At 31.1% G+C, this 22,198-nt stretch overlaps 2 protein-coding genes across 2 annotated transcripts in view; one reads left to right on the top strand and one right to left on the bottom strand.

The window, feature by feature from the left end:
- Positions 1–5,514, bottom strand: part of LOC129002591 (alpha-tocopherol transfer protein-like) — a 72,457-nt gene extending 66,943 nt beyond the window's left edge. Inside the window, exon 1 of the mRNA XM_054430513.1 lies at positions 5,467–5,514. The gene's annotated coding sequence lies outside the window, so the exon portion shown is untranslated. The remainder of the gene's footprint in view (positions 1–5,466) is intronic.
- Positions 1–22,198, top strand: part of LOC129002590 (acetylcholine receptor subunit alpha-like 1) — a 300,058-nt gene that overhangs the window by 259,425 nt on the left and 18,435 nt on the right. The window contains exon 4 of the mRNA XM_054430512.1: positions 12,218–12,327. Coding sequence (XP_054286487.1) covers positions 12,218–12,327 — 110 coding nt within the window. The remainder of the gene's footprint in view (positions 1–12,217; positions 12,328–22,198) is intronic.

The raw sequence follows: 22,198 nt of genomic DNA on the forward strand, positions 1-22,198 counted from the left end.
CCATAATTAATTGTGTTCACTGTACAACATTAAAATTATCATTGACGTGGTTTTTATCCTAGTAATTAACATATTTCACTATTGGGGCTATCAGGTTGCGCTGAGGTTAAAATGTGACTGTTTACAAATATATAAAAGTTAAGTATATAGATATTGATTTTCAATCACCTTTAACGTGACAGTTTTTCAGTCGATTAAATAAAAGAAAACTGATCAAGATTATTCATTTTACTATTTTAATTTTAATGCGGGTAACCTTTTGAATTCGTTTGCTACACTGAACATTATTATTGTACGCAAAAAAATTACACTGACTGAACAGATCCCTCAGAATGAGACAAGCTAGATAGTAACTGCAATAAGGTGTCACTTATGCTTGAATCTTTCCAAGTTGTGCTACCTTACAACCACTGTATCAAATACAGTATATAAAAGAGTCTCTTACAGATACAAATTTAAAAACTGTTTGTTTCGTTTTAGCTGTCCCAAAATTCAAAAGTATCAATTACTGCCTACAAAGTCACGGGTCCTTGAACAATGAAATGTTTAACAATGCAAAAAAAACAATAAACAGCTGATATAAGTGCAACAACCTAAACCAGTGAACTATCAAACTATTCACGTCGCGTTCCTAATTCACCATCCGGAAGCACCTGGTCCCTCAAGAGACGATCATGAACTAGTTGGGTAGACGTTAAATTTGAGATCGGATAAATAATTAAGCCAAATAGTGCCCGGACCTTCGCAATCTCGGGCAATCCGCACAGCTTCAAGCAATCAATACCAGCTAACATCGCACCCTTAGTCTGGGCGTAAAACACGTCCTTTCCTCCCTAGAAGTGATCTGCAACTTTACCAACTTTAGAGTAAATTTAAGCAACAACCATCACAACATTGCACAATAGTTTGTCTTTTTTATATCAAATCGTACATTTTTTATGTCTTATTTTATGTTGGATTTGATTTGACAACTTGTACCTGGGTTTTTTGAAAGATTAAAAAAAAATATCATTTTTAAAGGTTTTATTGTAATGGGTTTATTTGAAATTTAAATATACAAATGTATAGCATATTAAGAGGCTAATAATAGGGAATTTACTATCAATATGTGGTTTTACCTGCTTACGTCTAATATTCATTAATATGAACCATTTTCTTTATTTTGATGAATCACAAATGGCTTGCAGTGTTATTAACTATTTGGACTTGATGACTTGACTAATTTACTGGCAACTTCTTTATCATTGGGTAGCTGTTATAGTGAGATGATTTGTTAATTGGAGCTTTTGAGTTGGAGACATCCAAATAGTGCATTTAAATTTAATGGTTTGTTAGTTAATTAAATTAATACTTTTAATAGTTACAGTTTAATCTATATTTGGGTCTGAGAATAAATCTTGGGTATATGGTCACGACGACCCCCTTTATGTATATCTGGTCGTGTTAATAACTACTCTATTTAGTGTAATAAATTTCGTCAAAATTACGTTTTTAATTGCATTTCGTTTAACAAACTAACAAATTACCGTTATCATTTTGGCATATTTCCCATATAGGGAATAAGCTATTACCGAAGGTCTCGTTGTAAGGCCTGGACCCGGGACTGATATAATTATTTGTTCTGATGTCCCCAGAGGCCAAAAATGTCATTCGTTCAAATTCTGATGCATATATTTGTGTGTGTTTTTTTTATGTGCAGGTTAGCTCGACAGGTCGAGTAAATAACATCTTATTTTTAAGAAATTTTCCACAAACGTGACTTCATAAGTATTAATAAAATTATTGATTGGTTAAGTTAAGCTGGAATAAACAAAACAGAATACAGTAATACAAACAAATAAGTACAATTGAGGTATTTTTAACATTAGGTATATGGCAAGTTCCCTTTAGAAAGGAATTAGAACCTTAAAGGACAATTTATGAAATAATGGATAGTTTTGCGCAAGGTTTCTCGTCATGACGAACATTTTAAGTATATGGTTTATGGGGGTGTGACTTGTAGTTTTCTCAAAAGTTCATGGGTACTTTGGGCTTTATATATAGATTCGGAATGAATCTAACATATTAAGGAAAAATCAGGAAAACGGAAGTTCGCTTGGTCTGCAGATATGCTACGGTGGGAGAATTTTATTAGTACGCTCATAAGATCATAAGATCAATAAGAACAACGAATTCTTAACTAGTACCTTATAGTATAGAAATCTCTAACTTTTCCCAAGTCGGCCCAAAATTGCTCTTGGAGAGTTTCAATCTATATATTGTTTTGAACTTTCGAAGATGATCTTACCCAAGCCATAGTCCACAGTGTGTGCATTGTTTGTTATGACTGTTTGAAACAACCTTATGAAAATGAGAACCTATATATGGCTGGTCAAAAGAATAAGTACTTATTCTTTAGTGATGTACTCAAAATGAAAATTACGATATTACTAAGAACTGGTGTAGTAAGGAAAAAATCCACTCCCCCCCCACAAGACTATTTCATCCAAAACAAAGAACCAAAATACAGATCCCAGAAAATTGTTTTCTCAATCCCGAGGAAATATGTAATGGATGTAAAAGTAGCTAAGTTATTCCAACCCTCGGGTAAATCAGCTTTAAGTAGACTCCTAACAGCAGGTGCAGTATTAAAGTGAAGCGGGACTTGAAAAACGCCCCTAGGTGATGAGATCCAACCCCCCCCCCCCCCCCAACAAAACAAACTCATCCCCGCCCTGCAGGGTTGGTCTGTAAACACTGCAATTGTTGGGACTGCTACATTTATCAACATAATAAACTCGATTCACCATCTCTAATTTAATTAAATCGCTATTTAATTAGGCAGTAAATAAATACTGTTCATTTATAATGAGGCAATTTCGCAACCAATTACAATTTATATTGGATGATATTGTGGTTTCGTGGAATTGTGTCGTTGTGGAAGTGTCAGGGTTTTTATTTGTTTTACGGATGTCGGGATAATTAACTATAATATAGCATTAGTAATGAAAATTGATCAAATAGACTTATTCCGAAACTATTGATCAGTGTAAAAATTACAATTTCTAGGTTTTGTGAATTTGTAAATGCGATACAGATATATACTTCACCAATACAGCATGAGAAGCGTAACAAAAAGCTTTTACAGATAGTGAATATATTTTTTTAAGTGTACACATATTCTTTAGAAAAGACTTCACATTCAAAAAATACCTAATACCTTGGTTCTGATACCGGTAGTGTAAGTAAGAAATTTCTTCACCATAGCCTTGTTCATTCATCATCTGTTACAATTGTCTTATTTGATTATTATTTGTTGCCTTGAGGTTACTCTTCACCTTCTGTTTGTTAATTTTTATGCATTGTTTCCAAACCTTTTCTTGCAAATAATACACTTACTATGGGCTACTCAAATGTATAAAAGCATATTGCCGTGAGTAAATAAAGAAAGGAAACAAATTAATATACTAGAGACAAATACTCTCACATTTCGTCAACTAGTGCTCTTTGCATTGAAGTGATGTTTATGACCTTAATCAAAGAACGGTACACAATCAAAACAAGGATTTTTGATTAAAATCTATGGAAGAAGCGCAGCTCAGCTGAGTTTCCGTTGGATTAGATTTGTTTTTTTGCGGATTACAGTGTCTGATTGCAATCCGGATCGTTTTCGAATACCATCAATTTTGGTGTGATATACTGTTTGGACTTACATTGAATACGAATTAAAGTTTAAGTTCATATTTGTGTGATTAAAAGTTTAACTGCGTGCTGGGATATTAAAATTAGATTTAAACTGGACCCAACCTGTTCTTGATCATTGGACTTTAAATAAATTGTCCTGACTAATCAAACAGATGGTCTTAGTCAACAAACCTACACAAGGCATCACACTCCATTGTACACGCATACTTCATTCATATCTGGGTTAAAATACGCACATAGGTGGCGTCTCCATCTCAAATAATGATGATAATAATTATGTGGATTTAAATACTACCTATGTACTATTCAAATTGAAGAGGCTGCAAAAAATCAATGTCTGCATGCTATGCCCAGTAATAGGTAATAGTTTCAAAATGTGTTTTAAATAACTAGAGCCTCAACAATAGGCTTACTTGTTTTGTAGCTCTAAAATTAAAAGCAGGCTAATCAGTAAAGTCTGCATATTATGTTTGTTTGGTTTTGGTATTAAATAAATTGATACGAGTGTGTTTGCATTCTGTTAGTAAACTTATTTTGTACATTATTTGTATGTATGTTATTGTTTTTTGATCAAACTCTCTGTCAAGTTAGTGTAGAAATTTGTAATGAACCATGCAGGGTAGTGAGATTTGAGTTAAACTCAATTTTTCTTATCAAATTATCATATTGTTTTAAAGTATATCAATATCGCATGAATTTCTTTAATAATTAATTCCGTTGATGCGTTAATAAAGAAACGTTTGGTTTGAAATTCAAACCCTAATTCGAATCTTTATTTCTTAGCCAATGAGTCAAACGCTAATGCCATCACAAAGTTAAAACTCGAACAGGAACAAAATGTTAGACTTTAAACACGAGAAAATAGTCTAAAACGTAATTAAATGTTTCCGTTTGTGTTTCAATATTTTAATTCAATGCATCAGTCGGAAAATGAAGTAAAAACAGAGGTTTTATTCTATATAAAGCTAGAGGACGTTTGGCCAGCCTTGGCAAACAGAATTCGAGGCAATTTATCCGAATCAAAGCCTTCTCAGTATTTGTGGAGAGTTGTCGATGTGGGGGGGGGAATTGCAATCACTAGAATCTTTCTTTCTATAATAAAAGTCATTCATAATGTATAAAACCTTCATCGGGATGTCAATTAAAAGGGGTTTAAAATAAGTCTTACTAGTTTTATAAACGTTGTACACTTGCTGTTTGAGTTTAGTCTAATTGGCTTATTATTATTGGAAATTATTTTATTTCCGAATTAAAAATTTTACGTAAATATGTATACACATAATATATGAGTAGGCTACTAAAATACTCTGAAATTAGGTCCCTACAAAACAAAGCTCGAGTGCAAGGACTGAGTTGCGACATTAGAAGACTTTTACAAAACCCGTTTCACAAAATTTAAAATCTTATAAATAATAAGCCTCATTCTCTATGCATAAAAGGAGGGAGGTAAGTCCAAAACATATTACGACAGAAACACTGTTTGTGCTTTTTTTCTGTACAGTGTCAACCGAATCTTTTGACAACCAACTGTAATCCAAATGTAACAAGTTTCTGTACGAAAACAATTTTCCTTGTTTAGAGACACACACTGGGATTTTAGTATATAGAATATTTTGAATACTATTTAACGCTATGTATATTTAAAAAAAAATATCATTTAGGCCCACATTTGTTTATTAATTATTAAATATGTCTACATACGTATGGCATAAACTCTTTTACAATCGCTACCATAGCATTAGTAATATAACAGTGTACGAAAGATAAATATATTGCCATTACCTTTTATGTTTGTAGTAACATCACCAAGCCTGTTTTGTTCAAACTACCACAGTACAACAGTTCGATCTGAAATGTCAATAGCACGATAATTACTCTAACCTAGGTTCAGAACAATTAAACACCTGTTTTCAACGTACTGTACGTACTTTTAATTCAAGAGCTATTTGTTCTATCGAAGCCCAACAAAAAGTGAATTTACGCAAGTTTTCTCAGTTAATTTTGATAATTTGATTTGGATATTTTTCGAATTTTAATTTTGGCGTTTGCTAACTTTATTTGTTTCTTTATATGCTCGTTTTTTTTTTCAATGCTTTAAAAGTGAAACTCAACTTTGTATGGATTTTAACTGATAATTTTTTAGTAAATTCTTGTCCAGACACCACATGACTACTTAAAGTTGACTATTTTGATTATGGTATTATAGTCAGTAGGAATGTTTATAATGCAAGAGAAACAATTGGACAACTACCTTTACTAACCTCAATGAAAATTTGTTACTAATAGATTTGACTTAGTAAACTTTTCCTAAAACTGACGATAAATTTGTGACTTTTAACTCCGTGTTAAATATTTGAAAATAATGACGCTACCTTCATAACTTGTGATAGTTTATTAATTGAATTAATATTATATTTTGTCACAAAAGTTGTTTAACTAAATTGAGTTATTTCTAACGAATTGTTAATTACTTAAACTGTCCCAATTGGGTAATTCAAATCACTAATTTTTCGATCTACCGGTTATGATTGACTTTTTTTCAAATAAAAATTTAAAATGGTTGTGTTGATAGCAGCACGCCCAGTGATTAATGTCTCAGGCTTTAGTTGCAAAAAGGTCGGGTTCGATTCCTGCAAAATATTTAAATTAGTTTCAACTACTATCCCAGAAAGCGTTTAGGGTTCTCTCTTAAAAACATTCCACTGGCTTTGAAATTATGAACAAGGTTTCAAGGTCATTAATTACCCCTCAATTGGAGGTTTAGGACAAAAAGGTTCTTTTAGACTGTGACTGGTTTTATAGAGTTTTAGTCCGTCCATTGTATTTCATTTTGCAATTAATTATTAAAGCTAATTTGGTCACACTTTATACTTTATATTCATGGGCAAAAACGAGTTTAGAGCACTTTAATATATTTCACATGGATGTGTTTTACGTCGGTGGACATTAAGTATAAATATTCCTGACGCGTTCTGCTCGCCTGAAAGCTTTCCCATGTCACTCAATAATCCTTTGATCGCCACCTCCCTAGTTTGAATTGACCACTCTAATATATCAAACATACACACGTTATTATTTCCCATGTGTATACTTTGCCAACGTACCAGGTAAGTAATGTGAGAACGCACAACACAACATTCATTAAAATTATTATTAAATAACACCGTTTAATTGGTCAAAGGACTGACTATGATTGTTCTAAATAAACCAAATATTTACCACTTATATTTACTTATATTTACTCTCTGAAACTACTTTAAAATACATCACTGACTTTTGGATTAGTGAAACCGCGGATATATATTTTTATTTTAAAAACACTGGATGAAAGCCGTCTTTCAAAGTATAGTCACCATAATGGAAGTTTACAGTGTTAGATAGACCTTTAGATGCACTTCGACATGAAAGAATTTATTGTATTTATTACAAAATTATTTTATAACTAGCATTGAAAATTCGAGTTGAAATAGCTTTGATTTTCCTTTTAATTTGATATACAACTATAAAATGAAGTAGACCATTTGTTTAACTACCTTGTAGGTGTATAAATATAATTTATACACCTATTTAAGTTATTTTAATGTGAGTTTCCGACAAACTATTTTAAATAGTTCAGCCCTTTTAACTACTTTTCAACATCTACAACATTAATTATAAAGTATTTCACTTTCATAAAAAGAATTACAAAACAGGAGTGTTTTCCTACAATGAGATTCCGCAGTAATATTTCAAGTAGTCCATTAGCTCTGAGCATTTCTCAGGTGCGAACCAATGGCTTGAACCAACTTAGTGGGTAATCACTTAGAATGAAGAACGTCTCCACACAAACTACTATGTTGTACATTTTAAATATCGAATGCTGAGCTAAATATTTCTATTGTATTTAACTTTTGTAAACTTAATGCACTACAACATACATGTGAGTAAACTTGTTAAGTATTCTATGGTTTATCTTTCTTCTAATCTGCACAACACATGTTTTTGGGTTTTTACATGTGATTATTGTTGTTTTAAAAAATGTTCTAAATGTTCAAGAAATACATCTCAAATTTGTACTCAATCATTTTTACTTTCATTTTGTTGGGATTTTCTCCACAGTATTTAAGTATCTAAACAAGTTATAAGGATTTTTCTCTCTCTTCAATACTAATACATTTATTTAACCTCAAGACAAGTAATCAAGATTAGAAATAATTAATTCAAAGATAAATCTCTATTCCTATTCCATTACTCAAGCCTAAAGCGAAATTTTCTTCTCTCTAAATTCCCTAATCATTTCAAAACTAATGGTATCTCCTGCATTCTTTAGTTTCATCGAATTGTTTATTTTGTTGTTTGTTTTATTTAATAAAATAACGGAAAACCCGCTATAACGATGTTGGTAAAGATTTAGTATGTTAGAGTCCTTTCATCCCTGCCTACAATGATGCAACACTCAACGTTGTAAAAGTTACGATGCAAAAGATATTGGAATTTTTGTGATATATTCCTTATAAAAACACAACTAATTACAATAAAATGTACAGCTACAGACTACACCTGTTGTTCGATTCCCTGTGAGCCCCTTTCGTTACACAGTATAAGTGTTTAGAATGTTTGCTCATAAATGTAATAAGAGATCCCATTTTAATGTCAGGCTAATGGAAAATGGGAGAGGTATTATGTCCAGTTTTCAGATACTGTAGATTTTGATTTATAGAATAACCCTATTGGATTAGTGCATTTACATATAAAATATACATTATAAAAGGATAAAAACTATTTTGTCAGCATTTTAATACATAAGGTTCCCTAGTATAACCCATTTCATTTAAGTGCAATCTTTAACTTAAGTTTACTTAAATATCTTACAAAGTCAAAACTTTCACTGCTGGCCATTGAACCTCGTATTACACTCCTTTTGATTGGGTATTCATATTTCATCCTTTACAGCCTTTCCTCAATGGAAAAAAGATTTTAAAGATTTATTAGTTGTCCACTTAAGAAAAACATTTATAACAACCCAAGAGTTGTAAACTATATTCCTAGTATTTAGTTGGTACAGTAATTAAACGCATACAATCTCGTACATATTTCATTTTCTACTAATAAAATTACATTATTCAATAACTTTAATAGAAAATATGCATTTCATATTACTAAAGTTTGCCTCTTTATACAAATTTAGTATGTTACAGTCCTTTAGATTCTGAACAAAACTGTACGGATCCCATTACTGTAAAATTACGGTTCAAAAGTCATTGTAACTTATGTTATTTTCCCATAAAATAACTAAAAATATGATTTTAGAAAAACCCTGGTTTTGATTCAAATTAATTTTTTATGGTCCTTATACAGTAATTCGAAACAAAAAAATGCAACCCCAATTACGGTTCAAAAGTTATTGCAACTGTTTTCCTACAAAATTATCATAGTTACTCCCACCGCTTACACATGTAACTAGTTGACACTGCTATGCATTGTAAAATGTTCTGGCAATAAAGATTTGATTTGATTTGATTTGATGATAAAGGTTGTTGGCAAGCCGTTTATTTTCTAATTATACTGTTTCGAATTTTGAAAAGTTAAAATTTTTAGTAAAACCAATTTACTAAAATGGAAATGAATGTATAAGAAGATACTTTATTTTAGAAGCCAGAAGAAGTTCAATTTTCTGGCTGTCCGTTTTTAAAATTGCGAGGTTTTTAAAGATTTGTTCAAAAGCTGTACAACACGTATATCACCAAAGCTCGAGGCCAAAAGGTTTTGCCCTTGACCGTCGAAGGACTATGTCAACATTTGCTCATCTCAAGTTCAGTGTAGTGCACTTGGCCACACGGAGGCGTTTTGCAATTCTCAGCAGCTGAGTCTCCCACAGGGAACAGCGTTGGTACCGGCGCACAACCTTGCGGACCTCCTCACGTTGTCAACTCATAAATATGAATCGACCAAACATTATAGTATTCCACTCAATTTCTAAAATAATGCTGGCTTAAAATGATGGATTGAAGTATTATTATGTTGCTGACTATTACTCGGTTGTTGTTTAAATCTTGATGGTTATAACAATGAAATAATTCAATTCCTCATTTAATTTGTGAACGTATAATCGTATACGACGAAATAATAAGATTGAAAAGCATTATTTATATTTGTATTCATTAAAACGCTGAGAAACTCGTATTTATGCGTCTTGTCTCCTACATTTTTTACCAATTTATTGATTTTGATTTGCTTTATAAGATAAACCACTAACCAGATACACATGCTCCAGTGATTTTCATTTTCTCTAATATAGCAAATTTCGTAATTCTATACGCATATTTGTGCCCAATAAATTTGAATTGCATAAGTTGGTAAAACGAAAATGGTTTCACTAGATATTTATGAGGTGACGAATATGAGGTGACATATCCTGTCAGTTTTTTTGCAACTTCAATCGATACTTCTTGAATCATCACTAAAATTATAGTTTTAATCTAACCTAGCTCTTCAACTTTTCGAAAAACAACAGCCCAGAAATACACTTCCTAGCCAAATCTTGTTGGATACGAACACAATTACCAACTCTTCGACACACAAAGGAAGTGTTAACCACACTTGAACGGATGAATGACTGTGAGATTTGATGTAACGATTATGATAATGTGCGGTGTGTAAGTGTACAAGGTTCAGATAGTTTGTGGCGTATCATCACAGAACCATCAACAGACGCACGTCACAAGTTGCGATGACCGCTGGAATTGACGGTGATCGATTGATGAATCTGTTGACGGAAGATAGACGTCATTGAGCCATTAACTGAGGCATCTGGTCGTATTGCGGAGTTGTTTGTACAAGTTATTGACATTTGCTGTTGAGCATGGAGATTGTGAGAGGCATAATAATCTTATGTTGGATTGAGGACACAGTTAGGAGTATTTTTTACCAAGTGTTAGACAAAGATTGGAGTTTTATTTGTAAGCTCCTGTAGCTTAAGTAATTTGATTCTGCATCTATATTAAAACATACAACATTGTCAAACCAAATCTCCGGGGAGCAAGCTGAGTGCAAGTGAGAGCAAGTGAGCGCACGGGACTTCGGTCCCTGAGGTCCCGGGTTCAAATCCTGCCAAATAACCAATTTTATCTAAGTGATTTATCCCTATTTAAATAGAATCAGATTAACATATACTTAGGTTAGCTGCATCAGGGAGGGTAAAAGTGTTTTTTTATGTAAAATGTTAATTGTTAGTAAGAAATAAAAACATTTTCCAAATTTGGGCAAAATATATTAATAAACAAGCAAACTACAACAGTTTACTTATTCTCCATAAGAATAACATAGAAATTTTAAATTTAAAATTTTTTCGTAACTATTAAAAAGCTTCAATATACTAAGCTATTTGTTTTTTTAAGCTCTACAAAATAGTTTAGAATGACATTGCAAAATGTGATGTTTTTTTGGCCAAAAATGGGAAAATCCCGTTTTTACCCCATAAACCCCCGTTCCCATGGTCCGATCATGCTGGTTCGCGAACTCGTTCGAATAAACGTAGGTTTACACGCTTGTACAAAATTTCATCAAAATCGGATCATTTTTGCTCCGAGTTATCGCGCTAACGGACATATATATTTAAATACATAAATATATATGAATATATGTATATGAATTTGAACGGATGGTGTTTTTGGCCTCTAGGGACCTCAAAACGAAAAAAATCTATCCCGGGTCCAGGTCTTACTACGGTAATAGCTTATTCCCTATATGGGAAATTCGCTAAAAGCGTAAATGAGATTATGGCTGCAGTTTTGTCTGTAGCTTATTCTATCACGTGCATTGCATGCTTGATACTTGTTTACACATATTCATACTTGTCAACATACTTTCTGTTGCAAATTAAGACCAACATCATTAAACAGCTAACGATAGACCGATCAATTAAACCAGCATAATTAGAAATTAGAAACTCAATGATTTAAGACATCCTACTCTCTTGTCTCAAAAATGATAGCATTTTTCAAAACATTATTTTTTGCATAAAATTATACCTAACCAATAAATCATTCACCTTATACATTCATTACCCATTATACAAATCACCTTGCACACCTTATACATTTACATAAATACTGATGCCTTTGAGTTATCAAATGTGATGGCTTTTTATCACACGAACTCTGAGATTACAAATTAAAATTCATTAACAGGTTTTAAGTTTTCTTCATAATTCTTACCGATAATTAATTGGTCAATCAATTTTTTTATCAATAGTTCTAATAGCAAGATTTTAAGTACTTTTAAAACTCAACTTTAGTTTGAATGGGCCTACCTGATCTTTTTATTTTGTTGGTTTCATGTCAAATTAAATGCCTCTTGTAAACAAGTATTTTTCAGATCTACAGATTATCAGTAAAGAGTATTGTGTGCGTCCAAATCTGAAGCTACCTAAACCCTAAACAAAATTTCTTATAATCTATAATCATAATGTTGTTGTTTTCTGTTGTTGTTATTGTTGTTGTTGTTGTTTGTTGTTGTTGTTGTTGTTGTTGACATGTCACGTCCATTGTTGCAGGAGTGGAACGACTACAAGCTAAAGTGGAACCCCGACGAGTACGGAGGTGTTGACACTCTTCACGTGCCTTCAGAACACATCTGGCTACCGGACATCGTCCTCTATAACAAGTAAGTACCTTTTATCCTTCAGTATTTAGATTCAAATATCATTATTAAAAGAAATTTAAATTGAAGTGTTAGGAAAATTGCAGCTAAAATATAAGTTGAGGATGAGTGTAGAATGTAGTGGGATGCCTTGTGTAGCTTGACTATGCTCAAGGCTCAAGGACGTATGGAAAGGAATCACCTACCTCTATAAAAAAATCAAATCTTTTTGATCAACCCGTATGGATCATTAGATGGACAATCATTCATGGTAAACATTAACCGAACAAAGACGGCTAATGTTTCCAGATTTACGAGGGGATATTTTATATGCAATTTGAAAATTATATTATTTTTAATACATGTGACCCATGAAGAAATATATAAAGTGTGGATCAAAACCTAGGCAGCAGATTGATTATAGCACTCAGCTTCAAAACTGAAAACTTCTGGATTTATCTCAAGTGAGATTAATTCTGGATCCATATGCTACTATCATACGGTTATCAATTTTATGGTGTCATCTTGTAATAATACGTCTTCGTTAGACAGTTCAAAGCCCAAGGTTTTGAACCTTACACAAATGCATAACGTTCCAATAGCGTAAAAAAAGTTTAAATCAGCTTTTACTGTATACTGAAATTCTTCCCTTTATTGTACTGTTGCGAATCTCAAAATAAGATAAGAATACAGTAATTAAACCGTAACGCTTTATTAAAAAAGAAAAGTCATTTCAAAAACATAGGGAATTTCAGTAAGCCGCAGCAAATTAAAAATTTGAGCTTTAAAATTAAATCCGTAAAATACTTTTTTTCTTCGAAATACTGGGACCAACATAATTAAGTTCTTTCACAGAGCTGTGATGTATATTGAGTTAATTCCAAAGATAAATGAGTGAGGGAAAGTAGAGGATGAACAAGGGGGAGGTGAAGGGTGTCGGATACATCAAACTCAACGTTTACAGCTTGTCATTACATAATATACCATGTCTCCATGAAATTCCCATAAGACAACGTGCTGTATTCGACAACTATACGATTTCTTTAATATTTTTGCAACCTTTGTTGTCTAAAAAATAAGGAAAGAAATCAAAATTAAGTATACACGAATTATTAAATTACATTTTGTACTGATTGATGTTAAAGTTCTAAACCAAATTTTATATCCAAAGCTTAAAAATAAAATGTGTAAAGTTTTTTTTTTATAGTCTTAGGAGTTTTTGATTTTTTTACTATTCAACTTATTCAAGATTTCCATACAAGAAAGTCCCGACAAAATGTACGGCAAACAGTTTCAAACAGACCCTCAACATGTTATCAGGGTTATAAAAACATCAGCTTTATTTACATGAAATGATCAAGTGTTAATAAACTAGATAGAAGCTTTCGACCTAAAATCATTGAAAATCACTGCACGTGCAGGAGTAAAATTTTTATGGACTTGCCTAGCTTACGGTTGTGTCTGTGTTAAACCCAATTAATAAATAATATTTTAGTATCGCTGATTGTAATTTGTTTGGTGCGTTATGTAACAAAAATTAATCTGTTAAGACTAAAGATTACCGTTAGTACCAAATGTATTTACGGTTTTAACTTTGTTCTTTTAAACATTTCAACTAATAGTTTTAAGTATAGTTTAAAGATGCAAATTATTGTTTTACTAGTATAACTGTCCTAACCATTCAACTCAACAGAGATAACATGTTGTCACGCGAAAACAACTACTCGTATTATTGATATGTTCGATGAATGTAATTTTTGTTTTGTTTTGAAACAGACATAATTGGTTCTTAAATACTCTTTGCTCTTTTAAAAAAACTTTAAGATTTAATTATATAAAAATGTTTTAATAGTTCTTTATACATTTATCAATATATTATTTAGCCTACCTAAGACACCGTTATACATAAAATAATTGAGGTTCCTATAGTCTCCTATCTATAAAATAGATTAAACAAGCAAATAACACGTTGAAAAATATTACCAATTAAAATAAGAATTTGAACATAAAATATCAAATCAAAGTAAATTTAGCAAGATTTGAGCTTGAAATATTCTAATTGCCTCGAGGTAGTAAATAAACACTGAATTGAATAATTCATGTTCCAAAGAGAGCGTGATGAAGACCAATCATATTGGATTTTTCCTCTATGAAGATTTAAATAATGGGAATTACTTCTAGCATTTTAACACTATTTATCTTCTAACTGAATTTTTATTTTATTTTTTTATGATAATGCTCTATATCTGATCCCATACAAACAGTGTATGTTTATAGTTTTATTACATTTAAATAATAATGAAAATAATATTTATTAGGATTAGGATAAAAATATATGTGTTCTCTAGTATGCAGGAACAAAAGATCTTCTTAGTAAATTCGATTGATAAAATGTTCTACTAAAGTTATCTGTAAATAAAAAAAAATACTTAAACTGTTATGTATTATAATTATTGTTGTTGATTGAAAAACATAATTATTTAGAACGAAATGTCTGCATAAAGTCTTTGTTTCGAATAGTCTATGTATTTTGTTTTTTTTTTTCTTTCATAAAGTGGGGCTATCACCCCTCTTTAGCTAGATCAAAGATTTTCAAGTGTTTTCTCACAATACCTACACTTAATTAGTTGACCCGAAGTAAAATTAATAAATGCAATTTAAAATACAATTGATGATTGCACTCAAACGAGTAATAGCTTAATAATGTTGTCTTGTGACGATTTAAAAATTTAGAATAAAACTTTATATGAGTTACAAAAAAGAGACCGATCACTTTAAGGGAAGATTATGAAATTAGTTTATTGCTGCTTGTTTACTCTAGAGGTACCCTCCATGAATCTATAATCTATGTTTTGTTTCAAGTTAATTAAGAAACGTGTTCTATTTTAAATTCTTCTTGGATTATACATTTTAGATTTTTATCGTTTGCTTTTATATTTTGGATTTTTACCCTCCATGTTGCAGCAAACCTAAGTACTCGTTAAACTAATTATATTTAAATAGGAAATAAATGTGATATTTTTAAGGATACATTTTAGTGCAAATCCAATCAGGCAAATGGAAATTCACTAAGCCTGCAGGTTTGCTGAGGTGGGGGTATTTGTTTTTATTTTTGTTACCTAGAGCACAAAATGCCATATCTTCCATTTACTAACCCCATAAAAGTGTGGATGAATATTTTGAAACCTCTTCTAAATCGGGATAATGTAGGAGACCAACGTGTTCGTTTTTCGTGTACGATAGTTTATATGAACGTCTGAACGTAGAAAGACTGATCGACCAGTTTCGGAAAGAAGACAATTTAGTTTTATGGTCTCATCTTAGATAACCGGTGCGGATATTTGTAAAGATTACATTTTCTTCTCTCGGTTCAAGATCTGATAAAATTAAAGACGTCACTTTTTCCAATAAGTATTTTAGATCTGTCAAGGGTTCTATTAGTTAAAAATGTATTAATTTTATAAAGTAAACTCGCCCTATCCAAGAAACATTATTCCGTTAAAATGACTCATAAGAACTATTGACTATTTAACTATGACTCCTAGCTATTTTATGTTTATTTGCCATATTTTATGTGCATGTAGTAAAATTGTATACTTAACAAAGCGTATTTTACACTGGTATCGTACTGTTATTATTATTATTAAGCTATAGAGTATATTAAAAATAATATATATAGTACTACTATTTTATGTACTTTTTTGTATTTTTTATTGGTATTTTTTGTATTTATGTAAGGGTTATAAGTGTTTAGAAGGATTAATAGACGTTTGAGAATTGGACATTTGCCCTTCTGGATTTCAAAACTTAAGTTATTCTTAAATACCATGGGGGAAAATTTGCTTGGTTACAGAAATATTCTTCTGATTTTTTTATATGAAATAATAAAAATATGAGTTTTCTGCAGCTTATTTATTTGGATTGTCATTCAGTAAATAAATAAATTTTGGATTGAGAAGGCTTTTCTTTACATTTCATTGCGTGAATCCCTTTTAAAAGATATGAGTAATAAAGAACCAATGCATAAGTGTAGGGTTCAAAAAGTTCAGATTTTCTTTCAATTTTGAAGAATAATAATTTTTAAATATATTTGACGACACAAAACTCAAATTTGGAAGTAAAAAGCTGTTCTTATCACAAAACACCATGCGTCCATGCGCATGAAGTAAGGCAAGTTTTACCCTCTAAAACCCAATATATTCTTGAAAGCATGATTTATTTTTATTTGCAAATTAAAGTTGTTCCTATTATATTGGATAGTTGAACTAACTATTTTTATCTTTAGTCCAATTTTCGGACCGAATACATTGGCAGGTTTAATTGTTCCGGCGATGACAAATTGCGATAAATGACCACAACACGTCATGGGGTTGTCCAACACATGTTTTGTCACAAGCTGGAATTATAATTATTTCTATTTAATTGCCAAAACGTGTCTTTTTGTTCCAGATAATTAGACTCCTTTATTTAACATTCCGTTTGAAACTAGTCTTTTGTTTCGGTTTTATTATTTATGCATATGAATTATTGTATTGTATGAACAAGCCATGTATTTTTATTTTATTGTTTGAGTATGTAACTATGTACTTTGGATGTTATTTTGATGGTTTTTGGTTTTCATTCGGTTCTGATTGTTTTGAATTAAAAATTGCATGGTTTTATCATTTATTTACAACAACGTTTAATACTTAAATACTTTCTTATTAAATGGCGACCATACAAAGTAGGTATTTTAAGCCAAGTATGAATGGAGATGAGTGTAGGATGAGTGGTGCGATCTTGAAGTCTTGTTAGTGACTTAGGCCGACATTCCTTAGACACAGAGATAAAAGGAAATAATATAGTGGTCACAATAGATATATCAACCAATTGAATACGTCATAACATTTATAATAGGTAGTTGGTTAGGCAGTTAATGTTCGTTAGCCTCTTTCGATCGTTTCAATCTGCATCGTACTATCGTCCTATGTATATACTAGTATTTTAGGAAAAAATACATCTTTAACGCAATAGTTATGCAGGCATTGTGTTTTAACATAAAAATACGCAACAAACGATTTTCTCGCCTGTCTTTCTACGTTAACTTTTAACTTTTTGTTTAAGTTTGGATACACGTTGAACACCATTAGGCCTATTACAACCATTTCAGTTTTTAGCTTTGCATTACTTTCATTATCTTGTAATTAAGTAAGATTGGTTCAATTAATGAATCCAATCTCATATTGCTAGATCTTTATTAAATTGATCATTTACATGCGGAAAATCACATTTCTTACGTTAATTGCATATTTTAAATTACGTATACGTGAAACAATTCCATATAAATTACAAATATAACAATAGATTATGCCATAATATATAATCATCTAATATATCACATAAAAATATACAGTATACAAAAATTGTTGATCTTACGTACAGATATTACTGACGTTTAGCTTGAAAGTAAATTTGGTATTTATACCTAACAATTACGTTATGATAAGAGACTAGAGTAAAAATAGGTACTGTTTTATTTTTTACAATTTGGCCTGTGCATTGCTACGAACTTAATTGTGTTACTGGACAAGATTTACTACTTTAACTTTCTGATTCAATGTCACCAAAAGTATGAAAAAGATTCTTTTGTTACTAACTCAACCTTAGACCACTGAACCACTGAAGTAGCTGCAGCAATTCCTACTCGCCTTTGAAGAAAAGAAAAAAAAGTAACGAAATATGTTAACAATTGATTGTTCTAAGTAACTGGATAATGCATTTCTAGAGGTTGACATCCTCTTTGACCTTGCCCATCGACTCAAGCTTGAGACTGAAAATGTATCGAACTAGGAGTTCATTAGCAAAAGGTTAATTCAAATAACCTGTAAATTCAATTAGTTCGATACTATTGACAAGTTTTTTTTCACTCTTCCGTTCTTTGTTTACGTTAACTTATATTTTTACATTGTAAATATGTAGTAGTTTCTGGTACATTTTTAATTTCACCGGTCAGTTTATTTAATGTTTTACTCACATAACTATATAATGCATAAATATTATTATTTATGTTTTTGTTGTAATTCTAGCGAATTTCCCATACATAGGGAATAAGCTATTAGCATAGGTGTCATGGGAAGACCTAGACCCGGGACCGATGTACTTTTTCATTTTGATGCCTTCAGAAGCCAATTTTGATCAAATTTGGTACAGACGTGTAAACTTACGTTTATTCAAAAGAGTTCTCGAACCCGGTACCATACGAACGGGGTTTTGTGGGGTGAAAATTTTGATTTCCAATGTTTACCCCTCAAAACATAAATGTCTGAAATTTTCCCTACACAATTTTATAGAGCTTAAAAAACAATAGTTTGGTATACTGAAGTGTTGTTGTATGCTTAATTGTTACGGGTAAAATTCAAAAATATATATATACATTTTTAATTGTCATGTTAGACTATACCCATTGACTATATAGTTATATTTAACTTAAATCGGACATTTTTTATATATTTTATACAAAGCTATTAACATTTTACAAAACATTATCTTTCTTAGGTTCCCCGCAGCAGCAAACCTAAGTAGGCCTACTCATCAAACCCAATGTAAAATATTTTCATGGAAATCTAATCAGGCTATTGGAAATTCACTTATTCTGTAGGTTTGCTGTGGTGGGGGTATTTCGTTTCAATGAATCATTCATCTTTTTAATATTCTAAAAAGCACGGATTTTTCTGTCAGCCGTGTTGTACCAAAAACGCTTAAGGAATAAACGAATTGTAATCCACATTTTTATTACTAAAATTATACTTTATTATTTGCATCTCAAATTATAGTTCATTAAATAACTGAATTAGGGATAGTAAATAAGCATTGGCTCTCCCGTCGTTTTCCAATACAGTGAAAAATAATAGAAATGAATGAGTTTTCATTGTGACTTGTGATAAAAATATGCCAAGTAACTAGCCATTAAACAATTTGTCATGGCTTCAGTTCAAAACGATTTCTTGGATTTGAAATTTGATTAACACGAATGACTTACAGTTTTAAAGTATATCATTGAATTTGAGAAAACCCTTAAATATCCCTTTAAAACAACTTAAACTATTGCTTTAACATTTAGCATGATTTCGCAACTTCTTCTCAATTTAGGGATTACTGCAATGTTGATGTTTACACTGGATGGATATTTTAAATTATAACTGAAAGATTTTTCAAGCAAACGAGTTAATGTTAAGGAAGGCTGTGGCTGACAACTACTTTCCCAATCTTCTTCATTTAAAAGTTTATTTGGTTGTTTACCAGTTTGTATTAGTTTTAAAACTTTCTGAAGTTTCCCGGATTTGTTGGAAAAGTGTAGGCTAATTCAAGCATTCGTTTTAACTTTAATTTCTGTGTTATTTATTTTCCAATAACTTTTTATTCGTATTTTTACCATACAATCTACTTTGAACATGTGATACTTTTATGAAAGTATTTATTATTTGGATGGTATTTTTGAGTAATTTTTAATAAATATTCAACTGAATGTGAGCCTTCTGCTTGGTGAGACTATACTATTGAAATTCACCTGATTACCATTTGATTATATTATGGTTTCATTAATCATAACTTTTTTTATTTATCAAGAAACTTAAACTTATTTCGACTCACAGAAAAGCTGTTTTAGAGGGTATTTTGATTTCTTTCTCGAAAATGAATGTTTTCAGACTTTTGTTTATTTGGTTACAACGTTCATGTTTAAACAAAAAAGTTGTTTGGTACATTTCAACAACAGGATAATATATTGTGGTAAGTTAATTATCTGTATTGTCGCTGTAGCCTAGCAACCATAACCTCAAAATTTATTGTTCTATCACAGACAATGGTTCTATGCCTATATTGTACTATTAACCTTTTGTTTATTAACTAGCTATTTTAATGGCTCGACAGTTTCACTCTGGGAAAATCATACGTTTCTTTAAAAGCAGCCAATTTTGCATTGATTATAAATAGCTGTTTCTTGCGCTCCTCACAGATGATACACCTAAAACGCAAAATAGTAACCACGTAAAATGGTCATGCTAAAACATTCATGCATAAAGGAAGACATTGAGTAAATATGTAATCAGCAGTTGTACTTTTATTGTTTACGTTTTAATACAACACCAACGTATTTCGCTGTTGCTATAAAGTTGACTTATGCCTAATTTATGGATTTTCGAATGAATTGAAATAATTATTTGTTCAAGTCAAATAGGTGCAAGTGATGTTAAAACACTTGCAAATAATGTAGTGAACAATTTAATTATAGATTTTATTATAACCTGAAAACTCCTATCCAAAATAGAAATGCTAATATTCGTTTTTTTTATATATATAATGGTTCAGAAAATGTATCATGGTATTAAATGGTGACAGAAGGAAAATGTTTATTTGATCCGTACGAAAAGTATCAGACTCATCAAGAACATATAAGTAAATACTAAACATTATTTAACATTGCTTAAATGGAACTGCCAAAACATATGTTCAATGCTATTAGTATAGGATTCGGGCCAACAACGTCATTTGTTTATGTTTATGATCCATACCGATATTTTTATAGTAATCGTGGTAAATACACATATAAGACGACACGTTGTACGGTGTCGCGACCGGTTAATAGTAGGCCTACTAATTGTTTAATGTTTTGTCATACAATGTGTAGTCTTAAATGTGTATATATTTGAATTTTCTTGACGAGTCTACAAATGGATTAAACGTCCTTGAAGAATCACTTGACAATGCCTATGTACATATGATTTAATAGGCAAAACATGTAGTGAGTTTGACCATACTCTATGAACTGTGGACGTAAAGGTATGTAGTCCTTTAAATACGTTGATTTAAGAGTATTCGAGAGGCTTCCTTCGTCGTATATTACTTGGAAATTCATATTTCTATTCATAAGTAATTGGTTTATATTTGTGGGTGAATTAATAAATACACTATGTATATTTCAGATGTAGTACTCGTTTTTAACTTTCATGAATATAAGAATATATTATTAAAATATTTCAAGAAGAATCTTGAAAACATTATTACAACATTTTAAAACCTATAACATTAATACCGTTCAGAAGTGTGATTATTGGAGGAATACTCGTGTATAAAATATAGAGAAACGCTAGTAAACATGAGAAATTTAAAAGATTAGTAAGTTTTAAAACAATTTTGTCTAATATTGCAAAAGAAATATAAGAGAAGCCCACTACAAGAGTGTGTTCAATATGTAGACCTTGTGTATCACCTATAGATGTGCAACTTAAACCCACGTATATGTAAATGACAAACAAAATAACTATTGTGTAATGATTTTACTAAATTGAGATTGAAATAGTTTAATTAGACAGGGACGAACTGCGAGGTTATTTAATCAATTGAAACTTTCTGTAATGTAACAATAAGATTATTTTAGGCGAAAAGTCCACCAAAGCTTGGCCAACTTTTCAGCTTATTCAACGAATAATGAGTTGCCTTCAAAGTTTTAATCATTGAAACTTTGACAAGTAAACTCTTTGCAGGCTAAACTCTGAAAGCTTCGGATAACTCGTTAACTTAAGAATAGTACTTTGTTTAATTAAAATAGTTGTAAACCAAAAGGTGGTTATTTGAAATACAGATTTGTACATTGATCATTTCGTTCCCTTCTGAATAAGTTTGTAAAATGATTCACTTCTATGAGTATTTCAATTTGCAAAGTATTGCAATTTTCTTCGGTTTTACAGGCTGTTCTAAATTGTTCTACTAGGCTACGTAATTAAACGGATTTCCTTTGACTCAGTTTTTACGGTGTTTTAAAATATCCCCTTCGAGTATACTTTATTGTTGTATTATTTAATTCCATTGGAAGTTCTTCTCTTTCAAATCACCTCCTTCAAGCATGAGGTATACTGTA

This window comes from Macrosteles quadrilineatus, unplaced genomic scaffold (genome assembly GCF_028750875.1).
Source record: "Macrosteles quadrilineatus isolate MER2022 unplaced genomic scaffold, UCM_ALF_1.0 Scaffold_9__3_contigs__length_116548681, whole genome shotgun sequence".
Classification (NCBI taxonomy): Eukaryota; Metazoa; Arthropoda; class Insecta; order Hemiptera; family Cicadellidae; genus Macrosteles; species Macrosteles quadrilineatus.